Genomic DNA, 26,885 nt, shown 5'->3' with positions numbered 1-26,885 from the left:
AAAGTGAACAGGACAATTTTTGAAACTATTTCAGTATGTAGGCCTATCAGTGCTTTCTGAACATATTGAACACACTTTTTGAAATACCGTGATAATACCGAAAACCGTGATAATTTTGGTCACTATACCCGTGAGGTTAAATTTTCATACCGTTACATTGTCCATGCCCATACCCTGTATTCCAGGCATGTTGGGACATCTTTAGTGATGTCTTGTGTGTTTCAGAGTCGACAGAAAGTTGAGTTGTTCCAATTATACTGCTTACGTGACATAAAAGGCCACATAGTTCATTCAGAAAGCTGCTCTGCAAGGGGAAAATAGCGGTAAGATGAATCTGAGTGATCTACTGAGCGTGTCAGTAAATCACAATATCTTCATTATGTTTCTAGTGTACCCTCCTTCTCTCAGTGAGCTTGTCAGAGGAGGGGAAGGAACACTCCATTCGGTAATGGAGAAAGAGCCTGGCTCAGCACAGTAGAGCTCAAGTTCCACTGATCACGTTACACTAGTGCAGCTTGCCCTTCTGCTTACCAAGAATGATCATATCAAACACTGGGGGGGGGGGGGGGGGGGCTAGACAACACAAGGAACTGTACTGTTCAGATGATCTATGTTATCTATTCTTCATCAGAGTAGCATTTTATGAATTGGAGGACAGGATCATGGTTCTTCTCCATATCCGTTTGTTTTTGTTTCTCAGTTTATCCCATTCTTATGATGTTTCTCACATAATCCCTCATTGTAATTCAGAAGTGTAGATTAGCAGGCATTTCAGGCTCTCATGTTCCTTATAATTTATGTTCAACTATACACACACCATTAATAACATATAATGTGTTCATTTTATTGTGAAAAACATTTGATCAGAAAGGCATGCATAATATGAGACCAGGCAACATCCTGATGTGTGAAGGTTGTTCTTCAATTTACAAAACCAGAATGACTGAACTTATGTGATATCCATGTGTGTAACTGATTAATGGGAGTAACTAAAACATGAGCATTTTTAATATCATTTAAAAGTATATCTTATTAGTAGCTTCATGATAGCACATCTGAAAGGGCAATTGCACTTTGGTAGCAGCACAAGTAGGGTGGTACAATATTGTAGTGTTGAACTTGAAAAAGAGCCATTGGTTCACTTGTTGGCCTGCATATATTTGTAAAGCTTACGTTACATTTAAGCTTTTTAACATTTATCTGGTTTGTGGGTTGGAAGGGGATTCAGGGGAATAGAGCATTTGTGTACAGTGGTTTTGATCCAGATGTAATTCAGGCCTGGACAGTTATTTTCTTCAAAGAAGATACCAACTCTAGAAGACTTTTGTAGGAAAGTTATTTAAAAGATGTATACTTTTTTCTTTTATTCCAGTCTCATCCTTATTAGTCTGTAGAAAAGTATTTACAGGCCCCAGCTGTGGCGCAACTAGCTGGGGCACCTGCACCGTACGCCGGCGACCCGGGTTCGATTCCCCCCCCCCGTGGTCCTTTCAGGATCCCACCCCTGTTCTCTCTCTTATTCGCTTCCTGTCAGTCTCCACTGTCCTATCATTAAAGGCATAAAGCCCAAAAAATATATTTAAAAAAAAAAAAGAAAAGTATTTACAGATCACTTTGCCATTTCCAGAGATTAGTTCAATTGAAATCCTGATATTTCTCAAAAGTCAAAAAGCCTGAATTGAGTGTTTGTTGGAGATAAGTGCAGTTTGAGATAAGTGTCCGTACTGTACTAGCACTGCCATACATTACCATACATTCCATCCACATCTCCTATTTCCTAGAAAGTATGAATACATTACTTGGGGGCCTTCTGTTAAGCTATTCAGGTAAATTCACCCAGTTGTATTAAATTAAGGAGATTTAATGGTGCCGCCCCTCAAGTTGGGCCATTTTCATTACTCAATGCCAGACCCTTAATCTTTTGTATTTGGGTCTGGATTCTAGGCTAGAAAATGTACTGAATTAATTGAATAAACTTTCAAAATGCCCGTTGAAAGTATACAATGCTTCAGTCTAAGATTTATATGTTCACAGAATGAGTTATGAAACATCTCTAGACATTGGTTAAGTATATCGATAACACTTTACGTTAAGGGTACATGAATTTTCATGAATTCATGCATGAATTAATGAATGATTTATGTATTACTTCATTTCTTAATATCTCATGAATCATCAGGAATTTTTTTTTCCTGCCAAAAATGTGGTAATCACTGCTCAAATTCTGATTTGAACATAACTTGTTTTCTGTAAACACGTGACATTATTCACTACTTTAGGGGTCACAGACATGATTAACTCATGAGCAATTAACCTTAAATTCATGTAATCATGATGATCATTCTTAGGAAATCATAATGATGTACCCACCGTACCTAATGCTTTTGTTGATATGTTGTTCATGCATGAGGTCATGAATGAGAGACTATGAACATGTCAATTCCTGATGATTCATACAATATAAAGGAATGAAGTAATGCATAAATCATGAATTAATTCATGCATGAATTCATGATAATTCATGTACCCTTACCGTAAAGTGTTACCAGTATATCAGTGTTTAAGCGCAGTCAAACGTGTTGCTCTTCTCAGAAAGTAATATTTCACAAGAAAACTAGTCATGGAATGTGTGGGGCTCTTTTGTTATAGTCAAGAATATAGATATATCCCTAATAATAGAAACCATCTGCTATGAGACATTTTCTGGGCTTATTTCTGGGTTAAACAGACAGCGTGAGCCACTGCCCACATATTTTAATGAGTGAAATGAAACTGAGTGTAGTGTGTGGTGTGCTAAAGCTCTCTGAAGTCCTTACACTTTGTATTGACAAGGGAAATGTTGACAATAATTTCCTTACAAGTATCCCAGCCAAAGAAAACCTCTTCTTTCTGTACCTGCATCTAGTTTAAAAAGATTTCCCGAAGAGCATAATTTGGTGTAGTCACTCTGTTATGAATATTATTTAGTCATACTGAATCTTTGTGACCCCATAGATCTTGTATGAATTGTAAAGGAAGATGCTTTCACATTGATTTGAAACATGATTTTGTTCCATCTCAAGATACCTCCTTTGTTTAGTCCCTGTCATTTATATGTAACCATGACCTGGGCAAGGCAGAAAAAAAGACCTTTGCAATAGCCATGTTTTCGTAATGCTGATTAAATTACTTTATATAGGCTAAAAACTAAATTGGATGCTATTATCTTTTTGATAATTTTTTTTTTCACCATCCAAACAGGCACATTTGTAAGAAGGAGACAACGGTGAAGGATAATATAAAATGTCAATTTACTATGCAAATGTGTACAGTGCTGCATGTTGATGCTTTACCTCCCTCTGCTAAGTAGCGGCTTTGATGGAGTTCAAATGAAGTTGTGTCGTTATTTTTGTGAAAGATGACAAAAATGCAATGCAAGTCTGCATGCAGAATATATAACTTTGAGTAGCCTAATTGCTGAGAGAGAATATAGTTTATGGAAATTAGAAGTGTGAAACCTGACTCTAGCTGCATTTCAAATGTTTTTTTTTTTTAATAAAGAGAAAGTGCTAAAAACTTGAGTTTTAACCTGTGTTTTAGCTTTGAACATAGAATGATCCCTACATATGGCCTACATCAGTGGTTCTCAAAGTGTGGGGCAGGCCTCACTAATGAGGGATAGAGACAACACATGACAAACAGGAAGGAAGAAATGTGTCTTTTTTGTGCCTATCTTTATGAATGCCTTTCTTTATTGATAATGAAGATTATACTCTCAAAACAACCACATGCAAACAGTCATCATTGGCCTACATACAAATTAAAACAACATCAGATCAAGGGGAGCGGGAGGAAAATATAACATGGAACCATGGTGCAAAAATCTTTTAATGTTGCTACAATTTTGTTGGGACAATGGGGGACAGGTGGGCCTTGAAAATTGGGGAATGACAGAAAAAGTAATAGGCCTTTAATATGCCAGCCAGGCCTACATACAGAAATATAAGACACATAATACAGTAAACACATAGACAAACAGGGCCTAAGGTTGCCGATCTAAGTTTTAACACCAGGTGGGCAATCTTAAAATAAATAAAAAATACATTAGGCCTACTACACCTTGGCCTAATTATAGCCTATTCACAGTTTAGGCTACAGGGCAGGTCTTTAACTAAACGCATGCATACAAACGCATGTTGTGCGTATCAAATAATTGTTTCAGTGTGTTATAGATGGAGACTTTTGTAATTAGTGTGGTATTTAACACTTTAAGGACCCCGGTGTTTTCAGGTCAGGTCAGAGGCCTCTGGACAATGAGTGAATGGGGTGAGCGTCAATTGCAGTCATACGTCACACGTTTTCTGGGTGTTTGACCGTGGTAAAGTTGGTTTTATATTGGACGTTGGATATTCGACACATTCGAAAAATCTATTTAGCACTGACTACGAGGGTCGAGTTTGTGTCAAACCAACTTTAATGTGTTTAAAACAAGGCCTGCTTATATTACACAAAGCTTCTTTTGTCCAAAAACCCATGTTTTGATTTTATGAATTTTTTATGCTGATGAAAGATTTCAATCTATTATGTGGCTTCACCTTTTGACTTACCCATACTAAAACACATCTCCTGAACTCGCCTTACTGCCCTTTCTAGTACACAAAGCTTCTTTTTCCCTAAAACCTACTCTTTGATTTTATACAATTTTTAATGTTAAATGTTTCAAATCTATTATGCGGCTTGCCCTTTTGACCTACCCATGTCAAAACACATCTGGTGAACTCGGATTACTGCTCTATATAGTACACAAAGCTTCTTTTTCCCAAAAACCCATTCTTTGATTTTATAAATATTTTGTAATGTAAAAAAAATGCTATAAATGCTTTAAATCTATTATGCGGCTTGACCTTTTGACCTACCCATGTCAAAACACATCTGTTGCACTCAGCTAACTGTCCTTCATAGTGCACAACGCTTCTTTTTTCCAGAAACTCCCTCTTTGATTTTATATTAATTTTTTACTTTATAAAAATGCTATAAATCTATTATGCGAATTGACCTTTTGACCTACCCATGTCAAAACACATCTGCTGCACTCAGCTAACTGCCCTACATAGTACAAAAAGGTTCTTTTTTTCAAAAATGCACTCTTTGATTTTATATTATTTTTTTACTATTCAAAAATGCTATAAATCTATTATGCGGCTTGACCTTTTGACCTACCCATGTCAAAACACATCTGTTGCACTCAGCTAACTGCCCTACATAGTACACAAAGCTTATTTTTTTCAAAAATGCACTCTTTGATTTTATATCATTTTTTTACTATTCAAAAATGCTATGAATCTATTATGTGCCTTCAACTTTTCACCTACCCATTTTTTTTCACCTACACTATTTTTTACAGTAATAAATGTATATAAAATCAAAGAGGGAGTTTTTGGGAAAAAGAAGCTTTGTGTACTATGTAGGGCAGTTAGATGAGTGCAACAGATGTGTTTTGACATGGGTAGGTCGAAAGGTGAAGGCACATAATAGATTTATAGCATTTTTGAATAGTAAAAAATAATATAAAATCAAAGAGTGCGTTTTTGAAAAAAAGAAGCTTTGTGTACTATGTAGGGCAGTTAGCTGAGTGCAACAGATGTGTTTTGACATGGGTAGGTCAAAAGGTCAAGCCGCATAATAGATTTATAGCATTTTTGAATAGTAAAAAATGTATATAAAATCAAAGAGTGAGTTTTTGAAAAAAAGAAGCTTTGTGTACTATGTAGGGCAGTTAGCCAAGTGCAACAGATGTGTTTTGACATGGGTAGGTCAAAAGGTGAAGGCACATAATAGATTTATAGCATTTTTGAATAGTAAAAAATAATATAAAATCAAAGAGTGCGTTTTTGAAAAAAAGAAGCGTTGTGTACTATGTAGGGCAGTTAGCTGAGTGCAGTAGATGTGTTTTGACATGGGTAGGTCAAAAGGTCAGGTCGCATAATAGATTTATAGCATTTTTATAAAGTAAAAAATTAATATAAAATCAAAGAGGGAGTTTCTGGACAAAAGAAGCGTTGTGCACTATGAAGGGCAGTTAGCTGAGTGCAACAGATGTGTTTTGACATGGGTAGGTCAAAAGGTCAAGCCGCATAATAGATTTAAAGCATTTATAGCATTTTTCTTACATTAAAAAATATTTATAAAATCAAAGAATGGGTTTTTGGGAAAAAGAAGCTTTGTGTACAATATAGAGCAGTAATCTGAGTTCACCAGATGTGTTTTGACATGGGTAGGTCAAAAGGGCAAGCCGCATAATAGATTTGAAACATTTAACATTAAAAATTGTATAAAATCAAAGAGTAGGTTTTAGGGAAAAAGAAGCTTTGTGTACTAGAAAGGGCAGTAAGGCGAGTTCAGGAGATGTGTTTTAGTATGGGTAAGTCAAAAGGTGAAGCCGCATAATAGATTGAAATCTTTTATCAGCATAAAAAATTATAAAATCAAAACATGGGTTTTTGGACAAAAGAAGCTTTGTGTAATATAGGCAGGCCTTGTTTAAACACATTAAAGTTAATTTGACACAAACTCGACCCTCGTAGTCAGTGCTAAATAGGGTTTTCGAATATGTCGAATATCTAACGTCCAATATAAAACCAACTTTACCACGGTTTCAGTTTGAGGCCCCATGTGTCAGCACTGGTTGAGCTGCTGCATAGCCACAGCTGTGTCCTCATCGACAGCGTTGTACTCTGGAGCAGCAAACCCGAACACCAGGCCTGATCCCTTTCTCGCCAGATCTCGGCTAAGATGTGTATGATGCTGGGTAGTTAGGCTATCGCAGTGTACCTACATGTAAGAAGATGTCTCCAAAAATGTCGATATATCGTTAACTCTTCGTAGAATCAATGAGAAATCGTGGCAAAGGTCTTGCTTTAATGGAAACTGAAGTATTCAATGCTCGCTATTCCAGCAGTTCTTGGTAGCTTGCTTGCTAGCTTGGGCTAACCAACGAGCCAGCAGATTGTTTTCAAAGTCTCGAATTTGTGGCTGCCTCTGAAGGCCCTTGGTCTGCAATGGGAATTATTTTTACGAAGTTATGGAGGCTGTTTAATCACCAAGGTAAGCATGTCATTAACAGTAAGCGGTTGTGGAGTAGCAGCTAGCTTATATTTACATGTAGTTTGTTAGCGGGCTTGCTAATTGGCAAGCTGTAACGTTATTATGGTAAGCGTAAGGTAGTTAGCAGTGTACAGTTAACGTTAGCTTAGAACCACGAACTCTGGTATTTGCAGTGATGGAACCATTAGTGCAAACTATAATATTTTGGTATGTAAGATAATATTATAACTTAGTGCACACAGCGGGTTACATACTCCAGTAATAGTGTGTTGTTTTTCTATCATTTTCGCGACGCGGTGCTAACACAACTGGTTAGCAAAGCTCCTCATAAAAGCGTACTGGAAACGGTTACGCTTTGGAAAGCCTTCATACAGCAGTTGTTTCCAGATGTAAAACAATAACTACTGAGTGTACTGAGTGATAAGCCAAACATCACATCAAATGTCTAGCCTCGTCAGTGATGGTTTAACATTAAATGACTGGAGGGACGTTCTTACAACCTCGTGATAGGCGGCTTGGCAGACTACATTAATAAGTTAGACGTTTTTATCTGATAGTGGTGTTCAGCTGCCTTGCTAACAAGCTTTCCTGACTTCAAGGTTTTAAACAGACAGCTAACGCAGAAAATAAACACTGTCATAAACTTGGGCAACTAACGTTGATGACATTGCCTTTGCAAAGCGATACAAAATCGTTTTATTAACATTGACAACGCCTTATAACGAACGTTAACACTTAGTTTTACGTGAAGTGTTCAATACATAACAAGGAATATGGGGAATATTGGTAGGTTGACTAACGTTATATCAGGTAGCATTGTTGTCAGTAAAAAAAAAAATCATATACTAAAGCCCCCGTGTCCTCGGAAACATAATTTCTAAACCCCGCATAGGACATGTGATAACTGTTTGCCTGTCACCAAGCCTATTCATTTTAATTTCATAAAAACTGTTTCAAAACAATTTTTGCCATTCCATTAATCTTCAAATATCACAAGTAGAATAATTGATTTCCATTTGTCATGTGTTTCATGACACATTCCAATATAGCCTAACTTGAAATCAGCTCATTAAAAAGCTTTCCACAAAGATGTTTAGATCAATTGTTAATGCAGGGTCATTGTTTAATATAATGAACTGTAACCTGAAGGCGCCCTTTGCAGCTTCCCGGGCCCCTTGTAGGCCCTTCCCTGTTGAGAAGCACTGGGCAAGGATAAAGGGTAGGCCTAGTTACTGCACTGGCCAGGTACATCACCTTTAGTAGCACCTAGCCTTCATGCATGCTGCATTAGTCTTTCGTAGGCTAACATTTTCGTGGTGTGTTCATATGACTGTGGTTGTCTGTCTGTGAGGAGGCTAGTAGGTATCAAGTTAACATTCTTGGATTGGATACATGAGGGATGTTGCACAACCATTGCATAGTATAGCAGCCAGTGGAAATAGAGAACAGAGGCTTGTGTGGAATACATGCTAAAACGTTGTGCATGCACAAAACCTGGAAAGAAGTTTACACACACAAAAAAAAATATGATTTATGAATCTGGGTGTATGCAGCATTCCACACATAGCAGTTAGTAGAAATGTAGAACTGATTCAGCACCCATTGGCAAAAAGATAACAATTAAAGATATCTGTTGTTTGTCCATTTAAGTTGTCTGTTTGTTCATTTAAGTTGTTTGTTAAGTTTTCTCTCAGATTCTTGGAAAGTGTAAGCTATAGGTGACCGCTAAGTAGAAATCGAATAGAAGGTAATTAATATGCTCTGTTAATAAATAAATAGCATTATTTAGACCTGTTTACTTCTCTTGTACTTTTCTAGTGTGGTGGTCTTTTCTTTAACAACAAGACAATGGTGTGGGATGACACAGCCTAGCAGGTTAGTCCTAAAGTGATAGGAGTTAACAAGGCCGATATTGGCCGATACCTATGTTTGACTGATATATCGGTGCATCCCTAGTGACCGATCCTCTATATCAATTATACATGCAATGGGTCCTACATAGACAGCTGGGGCAGTTATCCACTGGCTCCAAAATGCATGTTTGCTGTAAAGTCTTGACTTTTCTAATTATAAGGATACAGATGGCCTGAAAACTTGTTCTACAGTAGTCTTCCCTCCATATGTGAGAGTGAGTGAATTTGTGCAAATAGTGACTTCCTTAGCAGACAGTGAAGGGCAAGTGGGAATGTAATCAAATTTGTCTATGGAGGCCTAAACATCTCTTGACTTGAGAGGTGAAGAGAGATGGCTATTTTAATAATCGGAAGGCATACAATGTCCTGTCATACTTAACTGTACTTCCTTGGGTTTTTCTTTTCAAACTGTTTTTTTTAAAATAAGGCTAACCTAAGCTATTTTAAAGGCTGTAGGCTGTTGAGCAAACAAATCGAATTTCGTACTACGTCTAATTGAATAGCTCAAATTATGAAATGAAAGAAGAATAAATCAGTAGCCTTAAGTATTGCTGTACTATGTGTAACATCAGTTCTAGCTTCAGTGGCTGGCATGTCCCATCTTGTAGCTGGTCGTTTTGGAGGTCAGCCATCAATTTGAAGTAAAAAAAGAATCCTGCAACACAGCATCAAGCATACATCCTGTACCCAAATGTAGCTCTTTGTGTTAAAATGTCATGTGACCTTGTTCACACATAAATGGCCTTTGTTACTCTGCTGTCCTAATATAGTATAATGCCTGATGTCCATAGCAAGTTACAAACCCAGAAATTATGAAATAGGCATATCTTACTTCTACTGTCAAAACATGTTTGAATTGATCAATTTCAATTTAGAAATTCAATTTCAGTTTAGAGTGAATGATGTTAACCCCAAAAAAGTTAAGGATGTTAAGGTTAGGGATGTTTTTTAATTTGGTTGAATTGGAAGGAAATCTCACAAGCTGACTTTTCTTGACTAGGGAGAAGTGGTCTTACTTTGTGAAATACTCTTTGTTCCAAACCTTTAGCAGAGCATGTCCACAGCATACTAGTTAGTCTTATCCATCGTCAATCCAGCATTGGGTTTGTTTTAGTTCATCATGACTGTATCCAGCTGTTAATTATGGAAAAAACAAGCCAGATTTAACATAACAGAACATAATTCATAGCTATTTTTATGTGGATTGGATTGAACTGCAAAGCGTAGTAGTGTTGGCTGTCAAATTAGTTATTTATTATGTTATATATAATGTTATTGATAAAGTTGCTTAATATTAGTATTGTTCCTTTATCTGTGACATTGCTCAAAGTAAGCAGCTTTCTGTTCTCTATTTGAATCTGTATATTTACACTATGGCTTGCCAGATGGCTGGTTTAGGGAAATGGATGTCTTCAGCGCACAGGCAGGTTATGATGAAAAAAGATAAGTCTATATCAGCAACATCACACTTCTGCCAGCACTTCACAAGGAAACTTCCATTGCACAGAAATGATGCAGAAGACAGAACAATGCATGTGCAAGACAAGGCCTGAGGTTTTCAGCTTTGTTATTGTGGGCTGTTCAGCTCGCAGTGGAAATAAGGTTGTGATAAATGAGCTAGCTGCTCAAATCTGGGAAGTCAGTGTATTTCAGGCCTCGATTGATTCTCCACAAAATACATTTATTTTCATAGAATGCCCCCCCCCCCCCCATCTACAAATAGTTGTTTTTGCTGTGGCCTGTGATAAAAAAAAAAAAGCCATTTTGATTCAGGCTATTTCAAATATTTAGGTCATGAGATTATTGGTAGTCTCTTGAGCATCGCCATTTTGTTCTTGAGTGGTTCCCAAAAGCCTTACATTAAGGACTCCGTAGTACAGGCTTGGCTTTCTAGCATCATGTGCTGGTGTTTTAAGATGAAGCAATATGACATTAGTGGGAGTTGGGTTGGTAAAGGATATTGCCACGGCTGTAATTGACACTCGTGGTCGTGGGGCTGGTAAAGGATATTGCCACGGCTGAAATTGCCTTTGGCCTCGTACCTACCGCCGAATTACAGCTGTGGCGATATCCTTTACCAACCCCACGACCACGAGTGTCATTGCTTTTATACAGAAATTGTGTTTTCTATCATTTATTTACATTTTTGTTCGTTCATCCTCCATCCACAAATAGTTCTAATCTTTAACCTCTTCGTTTACCATTGCCAAGCAACGTGACACCACTCGTTGCTTGCAAGTGAACTCGAAAAAAATTATCCAACATGGCGGTGCTAACTCTAAAACGGCAGTAGTTCTGTATTAACGTGTGTGTTGGTAATTTAATGCAATATGCAGAATGATTACCAACAGTGAAAAGTCTGGGGTGCTGGGATATCGCCACTCGTGATGCCTCTCGTCCAATAAAAAAATATTAAATAGCTCGACCGGACCTAACTGTATAATTATAGTGGATGGAATCCACTATCTTGAAATCTCCTGGCTGCTTCTTCTTATTATAACCTTTTCTTTTTACCTTTTCAAAAGTGAATGCGACTCTAACCGCTTAACGTACAGGCATGTTGAAATAACTATTCTGAAGGTCTGGTGTGGGGCAAGAGAGTTATTATTTCAGATTTTTTAAAAAGTTTATACTTTTTGAGAAATAGGGGATTAAAAATGTTAAAAAGCTAATTTTTCCCCCATAGACTTGAATGGCTGTGATATCATAATGGCCTAAAGCCAGCTGCGCTCGTTAAGCTCCCAGAGTAGTTCCCTGGCTAATCAGAACACTGGCACAGGTGTCACCTGTGAATCCAACTGTCTCAGCTTCTAATGCATACAATGTGGCGCTCCCCAAAACTACACATCCTGTTTAACTGCTTCCCGTGTGTCAAAATAAAAGTCACAGCCATATCTCATGCTTTGCGCATTATATCTCCAGAACAGCTTGACGCATATGCTTCAAATTTGGTACAAGTGTTTGTATGGACTCAAAGATTAAGTGAGTTGATGTTGGAGGTCAAAGGTCAAGTCCATGAATACTCTGAGTGCGATATCTCAAGAATGCCTTGACATACATGCCTGAAATTTGGTATGAGTGTTTGTATGGACTCAAAGATGAAGTGAATTCATGTTGGAGGTCAAATGTCAAGGTCAAAAACACCTTGAGTGTTATATCTCAAGAACGCCTTGACACACAAGGTTTTTGGTACAAGGGTTTGTATGAACTCAAAGATTAAGTGATTCAATGTTTTTTTCCCAGGAATCTCCCCACCAACATTAAGCCAGCAGCTTTCCATCCACTATTGTAATTCCTGTGGCATTACATTTCTAGTTGAAGATGTTTTTCGCTGTGATCATTTTTTCTTTTATGTATTTTTTATGGTAGTGGCTGACTCCAAATGAATCCTTTTTGACTACTATAGTCAACCGATAGTACTGCGGCGCTATGCCCAGCTTTTCCACCCTGTGTGTTCAAGAGCATTCATTGTGGCCAACCCACAAGTAGGCTATCATTTCAGTGTTCTAAATGGGAGCGCTGAATTCACCACGTCTTGGAGATGTTATTGTTTAGCCCAGAAAGACAAGATCAAAAAATCTGCTAATGTGCTCAGACTAAACCCCAGTCAGAGGCATGTGGGCTGAAAAAACGTTCACATTTCTTGTCTCCACTCGTCTGAACTGTGCTTTTAGTGTTATATAGGTCAAATGCCACGGGCTGCAGGAAGACAGCGATACGGTTTGCCTTTTTACTTTAAACTCGAGCATTATATTTTCTCTCCCTGTGGAAAAGGCCTCGCCCTCATACTCCAGACAGCCAGCAGATTATTTCCAAGGTACTAGACAAGTCGTCAGGGAGTCAGAGCCTGTTTTGTGTGCCCCTACGTAAGAGTGTGTATAGTGAGGATTACAGAACAATTTTGCAGTTTGATGAACACATATAGCCTGTCAGATGCACTCTGAAAGCTGAAAACAAATGGACAGGTGTTTCTTGCAAAAGTTGTAAGGAGATGTTGTAAAGGAAAGAATTGTCATATTCTTCCTTCTCCCTGATGAGCATCATTAAAGTGAATCAGAGATCATCAAATATTTCAGGCAGCAGACAGCTTGCACCTGAGTTGATTGTTGACAGGAAACCAGTCAGACATGTTATTGTTAGCCCGTAACTATGGCTTCCTGTTTAGAATGTTGTTCGCCAATAGTGTTGCACCTAAAAAAAAAGCATACTGAGGATATGCCTCCTTCTTAGGTAGGCTACTCACATCATAGGTTATAGCCTAATCACTGATAAAAAAAAAACGCTTTGTTTTGTATTTTAGATCACGGTTGAGTCTGATGATCCATTATTTAGTTTACAGCTCAAATCAAGTTTAATCAGGCCGTGACCTCATAGTTTAGAAATGATTGTGGTAGGCTTGGTTCTCTTTTCAAGTTCTGCTTAAGTCTGCTCTTCTGTCTGCCTGTGTTTTTCCTTGAGGTCTTTCTTGTAAGCTTACATGTTGCATGCTAAACAATAGCCGTAACATGTTCATTCACAGTGAATTTATCCTACATGTAAAAAAAAAAAAATTTAAAAAAAGAGTTGCCCTGTGAGTTAACATGAAAGGAGCACAATCTAATAGAAGATGCCGTCACAGAATAGAACACAGCTCACACTGCACCGGAAATATATGTGCTAGCTAAATAGCCCTCTGTGCAGGGCTCTACAGTGCTGTTTTATTTGTTTGTATTGGTAACCCGTGCAGATCAGGTACCCACACCGTCACAACACAGCTCACACTGCACCGGAAATATATGTGCTGGCTAAATAGCCCTATGTGGCATATAGTCTATTGAGGCAGGTTCTAAGTTGGTTGAGGCTTGTCTGGTTCAAAGCTGTAGTAAATCACCTCAGAAAATTGTCAGATGTTGAATAGGCTGAAACGGAAATACCACACACTAGCAGCAAATAATAGGCTACTCCCTTTTATGTTTGTTTGACATTACAGCAGTGTTTCTCTGAGAGGAAATCAGGTCTTGGACTTGACCTTGGACTGGGTGCATCATGCAGGGGCGCAACTACCCATTTTTGAGGGGTATGCAACAACAATATTGGCGCCCCCCCCCCCAAAAAAAAACCCCACACAAACTAAAGCAAAACAAAAGACCAATAATTTACACTATTACTGTGTATTAGTGTCTATTGAATATGTTTTTAAAGAAATGCTGCCAATTTGATGTTTAACTTGATGTTATACTTGATAAGTATTGATAAATGGTGCATTGCCACTTTAAGGGAGTCTAAACGGTTCTCATAACGTCCTTTTGCCAGCTAATGCTCACAATGGATAAGGCTGATACATGTAGGCACTCTAGCCTTGTTTGTTTGCACCGCATTGACAACACAATATTAAGTTATTAGAAGGAGCCTTCATTGTTAGGATATGGAAAAATTTTATGAGTTACTGCTAGCATGACATTTCTGTTTGCAGTTGGCCATTAAAAGTGCAGTATGAGCATGGTAGCCACCTAGCTATCTGAATGGAATAGGCTATGTTTCAATCGGCATTATGCTTAACAAACGCTAGTTAGTCTGTTAACATTCATATTTGCAAGCCTCCAAGTACAGACGTCATCACTTTAAATCCTTCCTGTTGCCTTTCACCGTCCACTTATTTAACTGCTGTTGCATCCCTTGACATGCCATCTCCTTTTCCCTCTTTCTTTTTCTATTTTTAGTCGTCAACAGCTTTTTTTTTTCTGTATCCATCTTTTTCCATAGACGGCAACTCACTACTCGTAGGCCTATCTGCTCGCCCAGCGCTCACGGCGCCCCCACTCCCTCTTCTATGTCAAAATTCTATAATGGAATCTTATGAGAAAGGACGCCTACTCTAGCCCGTTAGTCCTCTAAAATGTTATAGCCTAGAACATTGAGAAAAAGTTGAAATGATTTAGAAACGGACAGCAGTAGCTACATATAGAAAATACCATATATATATATATATATATATATATATATATATATATATATATATATTTTACCATCGCTTTGGCGCCCCCATGGAGCTGCGCCCCTATGCGCCGCATATAACGCATACCCACTTTTTGCGCCACTGGCATCATGGGTCACCCACATCTGAATGTAAAAACAAAAGAATAGCCAGAAAAACAAATGAGCTCACCAGAGAGGAAAAGTTTGCCCTGCCAATATCACTTTTGCCACTTTGTTGCACACTGATGTTTCAGTTTCTTTGTGTATTGCTTTATGGCTTAGACTTTGACAGCTTGTAAACTAGGTCAGAGAGAGGCTGTTTTGGTCTTGATGTTTTAAAATAAAATAAAAATAAAAATGTTTTTTATGCGTTTTGGTATAACACATGCATTGTCTGAGCACTGGGTATGCAAGAAAATTGTTTCAATAGTACAGATTCAAGAGAGACTTGGAATCAGGTGTGGTTTTGTGTTTGAGTAGATTATATGAACGTCCTGTTTTCTTTCAGCTGACTCCATGGGGTGTTTGCATCTGGACTAACTGAATGAGTTGGCTACCAAGTTTCAGTCTCCAGTCAACTGTGTCAGAAATAATAAAAGGCAAACTAAAGGACCTCTGTAATCATAAGACACGAATTCTTATAGCAATTCATTACAGCATTTCAGGTTAACACACTAGCAGTTAAATTGTTTATGAATTGGATTCTATTCGAGACAAACTTTTGCAAACAGTAAGGTAATTCATACTTTAACAACTTCAACATTAACCGACATTATGATATTATTGTGGAATCATGAAAGCGATTCATTCGTCAGAGATTAGCCCAAGTCTGTGAGGGTAACCATAGTCTCTCTGGACAAACTGTGAGGTCTGGCGGTGCCAAGTCCAGCTCAGGTTGTGTTGTGTGCTTGTGTGGGTCCCTGACTGATTTATGGCCATTACAGTGGCAGGCTGTGTGAGAGAGGGGTCCCTTTTGAAGATGATTCATCACCGGAGCTGCAAAGGGCTAACAATGTCCTCAGTGTTTCAACAAACACAAAGGGCTCAGGGCCCAGACAAAAAAAGACTTTCACTGTCTTGATAGTCTTTTACAATATAATCTATATGTATTTGCCTAAAAATCAGAGGCCTTTGTTACTTCCTTTTATGGTAAAATAGTCAACTGGTCTCATTAACTTCAAAGCTTTATATAACGAATCCTTAATCTAAACCAATATCACTACTTTTCACTACTTACAGAAAAGCTTTTATCACTTTCATCATCACTGTTGATTGAGAATACCACATTGTGGAAGATCTGTTTTTGATAGGCATGGTAGGTACATCAGGTCTTATGAAATGGCTCCTCACATTGTGTTTGCTTCATTATATGTTTCAGAGCACAAGGTCATCATTGTGGGCCTCGACAATGCAGGGAAGACGACCATTCTTTATCAGTTGTAAGTACCGACCCAACTTCCTTTTTGACTACTTTTGGTAATAAGGGAAATGGTAGTGCAAGGCGAGGTGAGTTAAAGGAAATCATTTAAACAGTCTTTCCTGAGACAAGGGACAAAAGACACGACACACAGTGGGGGGGAATACACTTGACGAATTAAACCGCATGTTCATATTTACCATGTAGTACTCCGCTAGAGAGAGAGATGACCTGATGCAGCCTTTCAACTTGTGAATTAATTTGATGGTCTGACAGCATTGATGGTCAACACAACAAATAATTTTCACAAGATAAATGGAATTAATGGAGCAGTTCAGTTCAGTTATTTATTATCCACCCCACCCCCCTCACGGACAGTTTCAAGGCACCCCTGATGACCCTTTCATCTGTCCATCGCTTTGTCCCATTACCGTCTATTTAAGGGCGCTTTCATACCTATTTTGCACCTCTTCCAGGCGGTCTCGGTCCATTTGTTTTGTTCCAAAACAGAGAGTGATTGTTGCTTTCACATACCTAATCGAACCAATCTTTAGGGTAAACGTTCCACGTTCCGATCCAACGAGCCAGGTATGAAAGCGCCCTAAAAAAACGAACCCACCTCTAATCACTGTTGGAGAAAACACATAAGAGCCAAGGAACACAGCGCAGAGGTATCCTCGAGCAACAGAGTTTTGGTGCACAATTCCAGGCGTGTTAGGGGTGTTCTGTGTAGTCTATAGACAACATAGGTGATTTTTGTCCTTGATATTTACAGATTGGATAAAAGTAGAGTTGACAAATACGGACATCTGCATTAAATCTATTACACTAAAAGGATTACAAACATTGCTGTCCCTTTTTACAGATTATTATTACAGGCATTATCTGTATCAAATTTCAGTCTCATCAATAACTGTTCCAAGATGCCTATCCGCTACTATGTATCAATATCAACAGAATGGTAACCTAATCGTTTTGTGTTTACTATTGATGCTTGCTGCTTCAATCTACTATCTTTTAAGAGTAATGGGATCTAAAATTTGATGGTGTTGACATATCATGGTTACAACACAGGGGATGTTAAATTGAACAAACTATTCAAAAACTAAAAGGAATCAAAGCCTGTCTGACATTGATGTATTCTAGCTAGGTGGGTCCTTGTGTCCTTGATGTTGCCTAATTTTGTTAAAGTTTAGTGGATGCCTGTAAGTTTTGACATAAAAGTGGGGACACAACTGTGAAACCTTTATAAAAGGAAGCATGTTTTCACCTGCTCATTTAAAAAAAGATGACTAAATAAAAATGAGAAGGATAGTGTTAAATATGTTTCATATATAATTTACCATTATATTTTTTAAAGCAAAATATTTTTTTGACCAAAGAATAATGCCTTTAAACTCATTTTGATGCCACACAGAGGAGAGTGTCTTAGATTGCCAGAGCGCCCAGAACGCCTGGTATTGCAATAATGTTTTCGTCAATTTTAGACAAATTTGGTAACCTCTAAATGGGTACATAGTGCATTTAAAATGGCTGAAAGGGGTATTTCCTACATTGTGTTAATTTAATGTAAAATGAAATGTTAATGGTAAATGTAATAAACCTGGGAATAGTTACATTTAGTTGTCTCATGTCTCAAGAATGGTTATATTTACTTATTTTGTTTTTCGTATTTTTACTTTGGTTATGATACTCAAATTATGATCTGGTGTGCAGAACAGACACATCTGTTGTCCAGGTTGTCTTGGTGGTTTGTAGTAGATTGGAACACCCTGCAAAAATACACAGAAATAATCTTCAACAATGTTGTCAGTTTTACAAGTTGACACATTTATCAGTGCCATTGGCGCAGTGGGTGTTGATTACAAGGGTTTGCATGTTTTTTTGGTGTTGGTCGCTTGGTAGTTTTAGTAGGACACACATGCCTTTTTTTAGTTTCTTATCTGTATAAACAGGAGAACTAAACGGAATAGTTGGGTCAACAAAGAAGACTGAGAAAAAAATTCTTTGTATTGAACACACACTGGGGTAGCCTGGAAACCAAGGTCTAACTAAAGCTAATTTAATAACTACGCAAAATGAATTTGCTAACTTAACACCATGGGCAAGACCTTAACTCATTGAATGCCAAGCTGTTTTCGGGAGCTTTGTCCTAGAGTGCCAGCAATCTAGACCATTGTTGATGATTTTTGTACAGCCACAGCATATTCTGTGTTATAGCTATGAACACACAATAGCTCGATTAAAAGGTGAGACTTTAAGCTCTCGGTGGGTGCAAACCGTGTATTTCTACACGCCTCTGTTCCTGAGAAATCCCAAGCTAAACAGTGGCTAGTTTTCATCAAAATCGCTGTTTTTTTCTAGAAATGGAGATATAACATCTTTCATGAAATATGAAGTGTTGCCTGTTACTTACTTGTGTAAACTTTCCGGGAAGTGATCAGCGAGACCTGGCGAGACTGCCATCTAGTGATAGACCCACGAAAATGGCCTGGTTTTGACCTGGCGTGCATCTGTCACTGATTCGACCCAAAGCGGCAACCGAGTTATGATAAAATGTCCAGATAAAATGTCCAGATTGTGCGTTTTCATGAGTTTCATGATCGTCATATATTTCATTTCCATTCATCACAGAGTTCCCAAAATCACATATAAGGTGTGTTAGAGTGTCTAGTTTCGTAATTTAAAAAAAAAAGCTAAAAACGTAATATTACGTTTTTGGCACTCAATGAGTTAAATGCAAAAGTAGTTGACTCCCACATGCCATATGATATGCATGCATAGTAACTTTGCTTTTTCACTGACTTTGGCCTTTGCCCACTATTTAAATTAGGGCCCTGGATGTGTCTCGTTGGCCAACGCTGGACGGTTGCTAACTGTATTCATTTGCTCTCATTTCCCCAGCTCAATGAACGAGGTGGTACACACCTCGCCGACAATAGGCAGCAATGTGGAAGAGATAGTGGTCAACAACACCCATTTCCTCATGTGGGACATTGGGGGTCAGGAGTCCCTGCGCTCGTCGTGGAACACTTACTACACGAACACCGAGGTGAGACCTCTCACTTGACACGCTCACATGTTTGGAGAACTTGATACAATCGCATATAAAAGGCAAAGGAGGGTTTATGTCTACCTCCTGCGGTGTGAACTAACTAGCGCACACTAATTTACCAGTCATAATGACATGTTATGATAGCACCTGTGCCTTACTAAGCAGACATGGGCAGTATTTTAATTAGATGTATTTGAAATGCGTATTTAATTACTTTAGGGTATTTTGTAATTTGTATTTTGCAGGATTGGAAAAAATAAAATGTAGTTTGCAACAAAATACTTTAAGGTATTGTATTTAGTAGTATTTAAAAAAAAAAATCCTAAAATAAGCCAAAATTTCATCACTCATATGTTATCTACAGCCATGACAATAGGCTATGCTTATTATAGTTCGGAAGGCCAGAATCGTGGTGAACTTGGTTTTGTTTGTTAAAGTTTTTTCTTTGCAGTTGCCTTTTGTTGCCTAGGGGTTACTCAATCAGAATAGGGAGGGCGCCTGGAGGGTAGGGAGTAGGTGAGCTACACATGCAAAGACACACACACATACCCACATGCTTCTCCATGCACACACAAACATACACAGACATAAAAAGAAAGAAAGCAGGCTCTGTCTGCCAATATTAACTAGGGATACTTTTACTGTGCATTAATGCTTCCCTATGTACAAACCAAGTCATAAGACAGCCAATATGAAATAAATAAAAGATATATATGAATTTAAATTTGCCTCATGGGGCCTACTGTGGGCCTGTAGGAGAAACAGACAAATCTGAATGAGAGAAAAAGAGAGAAAAACAAAACAAACAAAGTTTAGGCAATAAATCATTCCTCCCATATACTCAGGCCAAATAAGATCCAACTTATGTTCAACAACCATGGGCTTATAAGAAGAAGAGAAAGAAAAAAAGAAAAAAATGCTTTAGTAAGAATAGGGAAAAGAAATGAGAAATTTCAGTTCCCATCAATTACATCTAGGCCTTCAACCAAGGATATCAGTGTGAAAAACTGCATAATGCAACAGATTATTTTAATCTTGTACGTCGAACAAACGAGTGATGATAGTCATTCAGGGCAGGTTTGTGTAGTGTCCCGTAGAAAAGATTCCACTTCTCCTTCTTCCACTTTAGAGTAGCAGGGTAAAGCAAAGAATATTCCATATCACGTTCGCAGAGTTTTTTCTTGATATCATCAAACTGCCAACACTTGAGGAGCGGGCCATAGTGTTAATTTCGTCAGACGAGACGAGAGGAAATATGTTCGTCAACAACCTTTTTTTTCATGACTAAGACGAGACGATAGTAATGTCCTGAAACACTGACTAAGACTATCTTAAGATGCATTATTGTTGACGAAAAAAGACGAGACTAAAATGTTTTGCATGAAATAAAAACTAAGATAAAATCTCTCTTCATTTTCGTCTACAAAATGAGAAGACAGAATATCTAGCTGTTACGTTTTCAAAATATTCTGAATGAGTTCATACGCAACAGCTTTCCTGTAGGCTAGTCTACGTGCTGCTGCTGCAACCCTGTGGCTGCAACACGAAACTACATGGAACAAGAACACTGGAGATTTCTGCCAGAGTTAGCAAGCTAACTACCTAAGCTTTATGCCACAATGCTACATACCCAGAAGTTAAAGCTTCTCTCATACAAATTAACATCCCTCAGAATGTCCATACGAAAATGTTCATCATGTAATGTCAACTATTTAACTAGTTAGACTGATGATGCAAAGTTTGCTAGCAAGTAAGCTAATATGGAAAGTTCGCTAGCAAGTTAGCTATGGCTAAGATGGAGAGCCTGTTTGGGGAATGTGTTGTGTTTGGGCGCATATCGCCATCTAGCGAGGCAGAGTAAAACATTAATACTTTGGCCTATGACAGTGTTTCTCAAACTTTTTCAGTTTCAGGACCACTTAACTAACCCTAGCTAAAAAAAAAAAAAGATTAGACCTACTTCAACAGTAGCCTATAATTAGTCTACACAGTAGGCCTACTCACTGAACCACCTTGCTTATTGTCTTTGCACTTTGCTTATTGTGTGGATTCATACTGTATGATTTAAACTGGCATATCTTACATAGACAGTGTTGCAGAACTGTTTTTACATACAAGTTGGTCAATATTGCAAACAACTCATCTATATTATATTTTACCACATCTGCTCGCGGACTACTTGGGATAGCTTGCGGACCACCAGTGATCCCCGGACCACACTTTGAGAAACACTGGTCTACGAATATTACAGTGGTCCAGTCAAATCTTTTACTGTCTATGGTCAAATCCCAGCCGAGCTGTAGCTCGACTTACCTGTGCATGTAAACATACTGACTGACAAAAAATCAGAATGAGTAATTATAACAGACGAGTAGCCCTGTGGACACACAATATTGTTGGAAAATTGAGATGTGTGAAACACTATTTGACTCATGGTAATCAGAAATAATTTGTTATAAAAAAAAAAGACTAAAATGTGTTGACTAAAACTGACTAAGACTAAGATACCTTTAGTTTTCTTTTGACTAAAACTAGACTAAAATGAAGAGACTTTTAGTCGACTAAAACTTGACTAACAAAAATGATATTTGAATGACTAAATATTACAAAGACTAAAAAGGACATTTCGTCACAAGACTAAGACTAAATTAAAAAAAGGTGACAAAATTAACACTAGCGCCGGGCCAGCACTGAAGTCAGGGAAAATATGGACGCGGTTGCCATTGTACTCGTTCTTGTTTCTCACGGCCAAGTCGTAGGAGTTTCGCCAGAAAAGGCCTCGGCTCAGCATTCTGATTCTTCGATTGCATGGAAGAGTGGTAAGCCCACTCTGTGGCTGGCTCTATTCCCTAGTGCAACATCTACCCGGCTATGTGTAGACACTAACTACACTACCAATAGGGCTGCACAGTCCCGCCCACAGCCGATGTCGGAAGTAAAAATTCAATGCAATTTCTCCATTGACAATGCGTGGTAGACTTAAAACCAGCTACGGCTGTACTAAGCGATTGTATATGCTCATATAGACGCCAAGAGTTCATAGGGCACTAACCTTGTTTTGAGATAAATGCCTTTTATTCGCGATCTCTTGGATAAGTACTTCATTACCCACAATCCTGAACAATCCCACAGTGATGCCTCTGATTGGTAGAAAGGCCGTTATGGTCATAGCTTGAAACTTTCTCAGCGAAAATTATTGACAAAGATGGCGGAGTATTTTACTGCCTATGGCGAAAATTTTAATGTCATTTAAAAACTTTCTTGACGAATATTGGTACTTGTATCAAGGATTGTGGTTTATACACACGAACTTAGTCAGGGCCAATAAACTATCAAATAGACCACTGTAAATGTTAGTTTAAACACTCAAACTTTTCAGGTAGCCGACAGGCTAACCTTTAGCATTTTCGACATTGTATGTCATTACATAATGCAGCTAACGTTAGCCTACATGCTGCAACACAGGTATGAAATATATTATGTTTTAGTCAGTATCCAAAAGGGTTAAAGCTACTTTAAATCGGGTCACATTAGTGACTGTTGTGTGTCCAAGAGTCAGCTTGTGGGTTTTGTAAGGGCCAGCATGAGGGACAAGACCTACAAAGTTGTGGTGAGTTAAGCAGGGAGGTTGGTAACGTTAATGCTGCTAGTTAAACATTAGCTAGGCTACTGTAGCCTTCATACTGTATGATTCATATCAATCATTAACCTAGGAATACTTCTTCGTGCATTTAATTAACATTTTGTGTAATAATTCACGGCAAATTAATAAACTGAATATGGTGGTCCAAGAGCAGACCATGCACCGGTCCATGCATCAGCCCGACTGAGCAGTGATGACAGTCAGGTACGAAGCACTGCACCATGTTGCTAACGTTAACGTTAACCGCTTTCACACACACACACAATATAAAATACTCGATGATAAATATAAAATTCAATGTCAAAACACTATTATTTACACGATTACTCCTGAAATAACTGCTATTAACTGCACATTCACTATATAAAAATCACAGTTTGCAGGAAAGGGTTCACGTGCTGTTGCCGGTTGGAAATTGTTCAAATGGCAATATTCGCGCCGTTTCGTCCTTGCTTATATTATTCAGTGAGGCGTGGTGGTTTATGGGATGAGTAGTTCCTTTGCTCGGAAATGAAAATATGTACACAGTCTTGTACCTTTGACTTTTTTTGGATTTTCTCTTAGTTTTTTCACTCGAAATGATATGTTGTATGCTTATGAGTTATGCTGTAGCTGGTTAGCCTAAGACATGCTGTAAAACTCTTTAGATACGGATTTTTCCGATAGATAGATACTTTATTGATCCCCAGGGGAAATGATGCACCTAGCCCTTCCACCCTTGGGCGCTGCCATGGCAACGAGTGGCCATGATTCATTGAGAATATGCTTTGCTGATGTTCCGAGCTTTGCCGCTCGGTGTACTGAAAAGCATACGCCTTTGTTCTGTGTCGTCCTCTCACGCGACCTCTTGTTCTGTTATCTCGTCATAGTTTGTGATCGTGGTGGTTGACAGTACAGACAGAGAGAGGATCTCCGTGACCAGAGAGGAACTGTACAGAATGCTTGCACATGAAGTAAGTGAGGTCTTCAAAGTGGCATACAGGTCGACAGCAGTGTGTCGTGTCCTAATCCTTGTGTTTATGCAACAGAGGTGCGTTTCCCAAAACCATAGTTGCTAACCTGTTAGCAACCTGTTGCATTGCAACCAACAAAGTTGCTAACTTTGGGAAACGTGCCCCAGTCTAGTTTCACATTTATTTGATAACGCTATAATTTATTGCTTAAAGGCACCCATATGTCACAGCAGAGTAGGATGTTCGAAAGAAACTGTTTGTTGTTTAGTTGAGGGTACTTTCAGTTCCTTTCAGCCTTCTTGTTTTGAGTTCAACATTAGACCACAGGGTTTTTTATTGCCCTGTCAATAGAATTTGTTTAATAGGTGCTCTAGTTACAAAGTTGAACCAAAGCCCAATCGGACTTTGAAGTACATTGTTGCAAGTAGCTTTGTACCACATACCATGGTGGCAAACTTGAAGATGTAGTTTCTCAACTTATGAAACAGATCATCCTTCTAATACAAACATATTTGTGTGATGCCATTGTCATATTTGCATTTTAAAAAAATATGCTCATAAAAATATTACACCTTCCAGTAGGTACCTTAAATAAGCATGTTCTACCCCCCAGGACCTTAAGAAGGCTGGTTTATTGATTTTTGCCAATAAACAAGATGTGAAGGATTGCATGACCGTGGCGGAGATCTCTCAGAGCCTGCAGCTCACCTCGGTGAAGGACCATCAGTGGCACATCCAGGCCTGCTGCGCTCTCACTGGCGAAGGGTACGACCTGCCGCACTGCCATGCTCCAGGGAGGAGGAATAGACACTGGGTTGCTTGTCACAGAGAGAATCACTATGATTTTAGCTGTGCCTTTCTGTTTATTTTAAATTGGACTGAACTCTTTGATCTGATTGTAGTGAATGGAGAATACTATTTGGGACTGTCTAACTTTAGAATGTGATATGGTGTTTACAGTTGACCTCTATGGTACGAGTCAGAAAACTGCAGTGTGATGTGTGTTGTGTGCATGCATATCTATGGTATGTCGTGTTTTGGACTCAAGATGGCTAAATTGCCCTGACATCCCTCTCCTTTCTTTTTGCTCGCCCTGCAGGTTATGCCAGGGCCTGGAGTGGATGATGTCACGGCTGCGAGTGAGATGACCTCTGACCCCTTAGCGTGCAGTGGGTTCACTCTGATGTGCAGGCGTGACTGGGGGCCGGCTGCTGCTCAGCTCACTGTGAAGGTGACACAGTGACGTCACCAGGACTCATGGTTTTATTTATTTACAGATCACTGCTCAGATTAAGAACTGTGAACAACCACAACACCACAGCAACAATAACAACAACAACAACAACAACAAACAAAACAAAAACAAATACCAGACTGAATTCACACCAACCCAAACACCTGTGTTTCATTTTGATTTTTTTTTGGTCTTGATTTCATTTGTTTTGTTTTTCCTGCACGGTTTTACCCTGTCATTAAGAAAGGAGAGGTCGGAAGGGGGAAAAACAATTAAAAATAAGAATGAGAATGGATCTAACAGTAGATGCAGAGGAGAGCTTTGGAGAAGACCGAGACCCAGATGAGTGTACATGCCTGTCTGGAGTACTGCAGTACTGCCAGCCTGCTGGAGATTGTGTTGCCCTGTATGTGCAGTCCAGTATTTGCATTAACCTTGTGCCTGCATCAGAGCCCTTAGGCATTAAGGGCTGAAGAGACAAGTGAAGAGCGAAGAGGGGAAAATATCCTCCGCTCAGCTCATGTAAAAAAAAACAGTGAAATAAAGTGTTTTTATCTGTCATTGCTGCTGTCGTTGTAGTTTATTATGTATTCTATATATGTTTTTTCCAATATACAGACCATTGCCTTTTGTAATTTACTGTTGTTTGCTCCCAGGCTGTTATACCAAGTGTATACAGAAGGCTGCCAGGGACTCATCCAAAACCATTTGAGAAGCTTAAAGTACTTGCTAAACCAGTGTTTGATTACAGAGTACCGGTACATTGTTTAGGCGTATAGTGGAATTATAGTGCTCACACTGTTGACCAATCCCAAGTAAAGTGTGATACACCATCAGTCCTGATGAGGGCAATGTTTTTACTTTGTCACTGACAATGCTTTACACTCCTGACTAAGGGACAGAATAGGACGTTTGAACAGCTTCACAATGTTCTTGTATTTTGTATTGTAAACAGTGGTTTCCTGTTAAGAAGTTTTCAGTCTGGAGTTGTTCAGATTTAGCCTTCTAGTTTGGAAGTGTTAAATATGTAGCTACTCAGCTAGTCAGTAGCCTAAACCAAAGATTTTAGAGCACTAGGCTACACTAAATTATATGGTTAGTTATTTTCAAATCTAATCAGAATAAACATCTAATTGTTTTCAAAGTACATATTTTAGTTGAGTGCCCAGTGTAGACCACATTGTCAGAACAAATGTGGGTATTGTACTAGGTAGAATAAGCTCACTACATTGCCTCAGCTATGAATTTCTTAACCAGAAAAAAAAGCAAAGAGCTCATTGTTTTTGTTTGTTTTTTTTCAATGTGGTGTACTATTGTGCTTGAGAGACAAAACATGTTGAGAGACAACATTCACAGATGATCTTGAAAACTGGTTCTGGTTCTGCTGTGCAAGAGGCCTGAACCCATGACCAGCATGAGGTATAATGTTAGAATTTTTGTCATAAGATATTGGCAGGTAGACACTGTAATATGTATATATATTTTTTTTTTTTACCTCTTAAGGTTATGCTCAACGGAGGTAATCTACCAATACTCAAGTTCCATGCAACATCAGTTCTCCAAAGTGAACCACTACCGGTTTTCCTCAGCAAGGTCACCATTCTGTAATGCTATTTAAGTGCTGACCTTGAC

At 38.5% G+C, this 26,885-nt stretch overlaps 1 protein-coding gene across 2 annotated transcripts; it reads left to right on the top strand.

Annotated features, from left to right (window-relative positions):
* Window positions 1-6,676: 6,676 nt before the first annotated feature.
* On the top strand, window positions 6,677-25,814 carry arl5a (ADP-ribosylation factor-like 5A). Of its 2 annotated transcripts, XM_076264015.1 has the most exons (7): window positions 6,678-7,083; window positions 8,902-8,958; window positions 16,330-16,390; window positions 19,273-19,420; window positions 23,936-24,019; window positions 24,633-24,784; window positions 25,119-25,814. In XM_076264015.1, exons 4-7 carry the CDS (start codon window positions 19,277-19,279, stop codon window positions 25,165-25,167), a joined length of 429 nt encoding a protein of 142 aa, XP_076120130.1. In that variant the 5' UTR covers window positions 6,678-7,083; window positions 8,902-8,958; window positions 16,330-16,390; window positions 19,273-19,276; the 3' UTR covers window positions 25,168-25,814. The 2 variants fall into 2 exon arrangements, with proteins under 2 accessions (XP_076120129.1, XP_076120130.1); XM_076264014.1 differs by lacking the exon at window positions 8,902-8,958 and having other exon boundaries at window positions 6,677-7,083.
* Window positions 25,815-26,885: the final 1,071 nt, after the last annotated feature.

The sequence above is a fragment of the Alosa pseudoharengus genome, unplaced genomic scaffold (assembly GCF_046254945.1).
Source record: "Alosa pseudoharengus isolate Yale_2024_CS ecotype anadromous, Long Island Sound unplaced genomic scaffold, YU_APseudo_1.1 YU_APseudo_1.1_scf_3, whole genome shotgun sequence".
Taxonomy (NCBI): domain Eukaryota; kingdom Metazoa; phylum Chordata; class Actinopteri; order Clupeiformes; family Clupeidae; genus Alosa; species Alosa pseudoharengus.
This window is presented reverse-complemented; position numbering and strand designations above follow the sequence as displayed.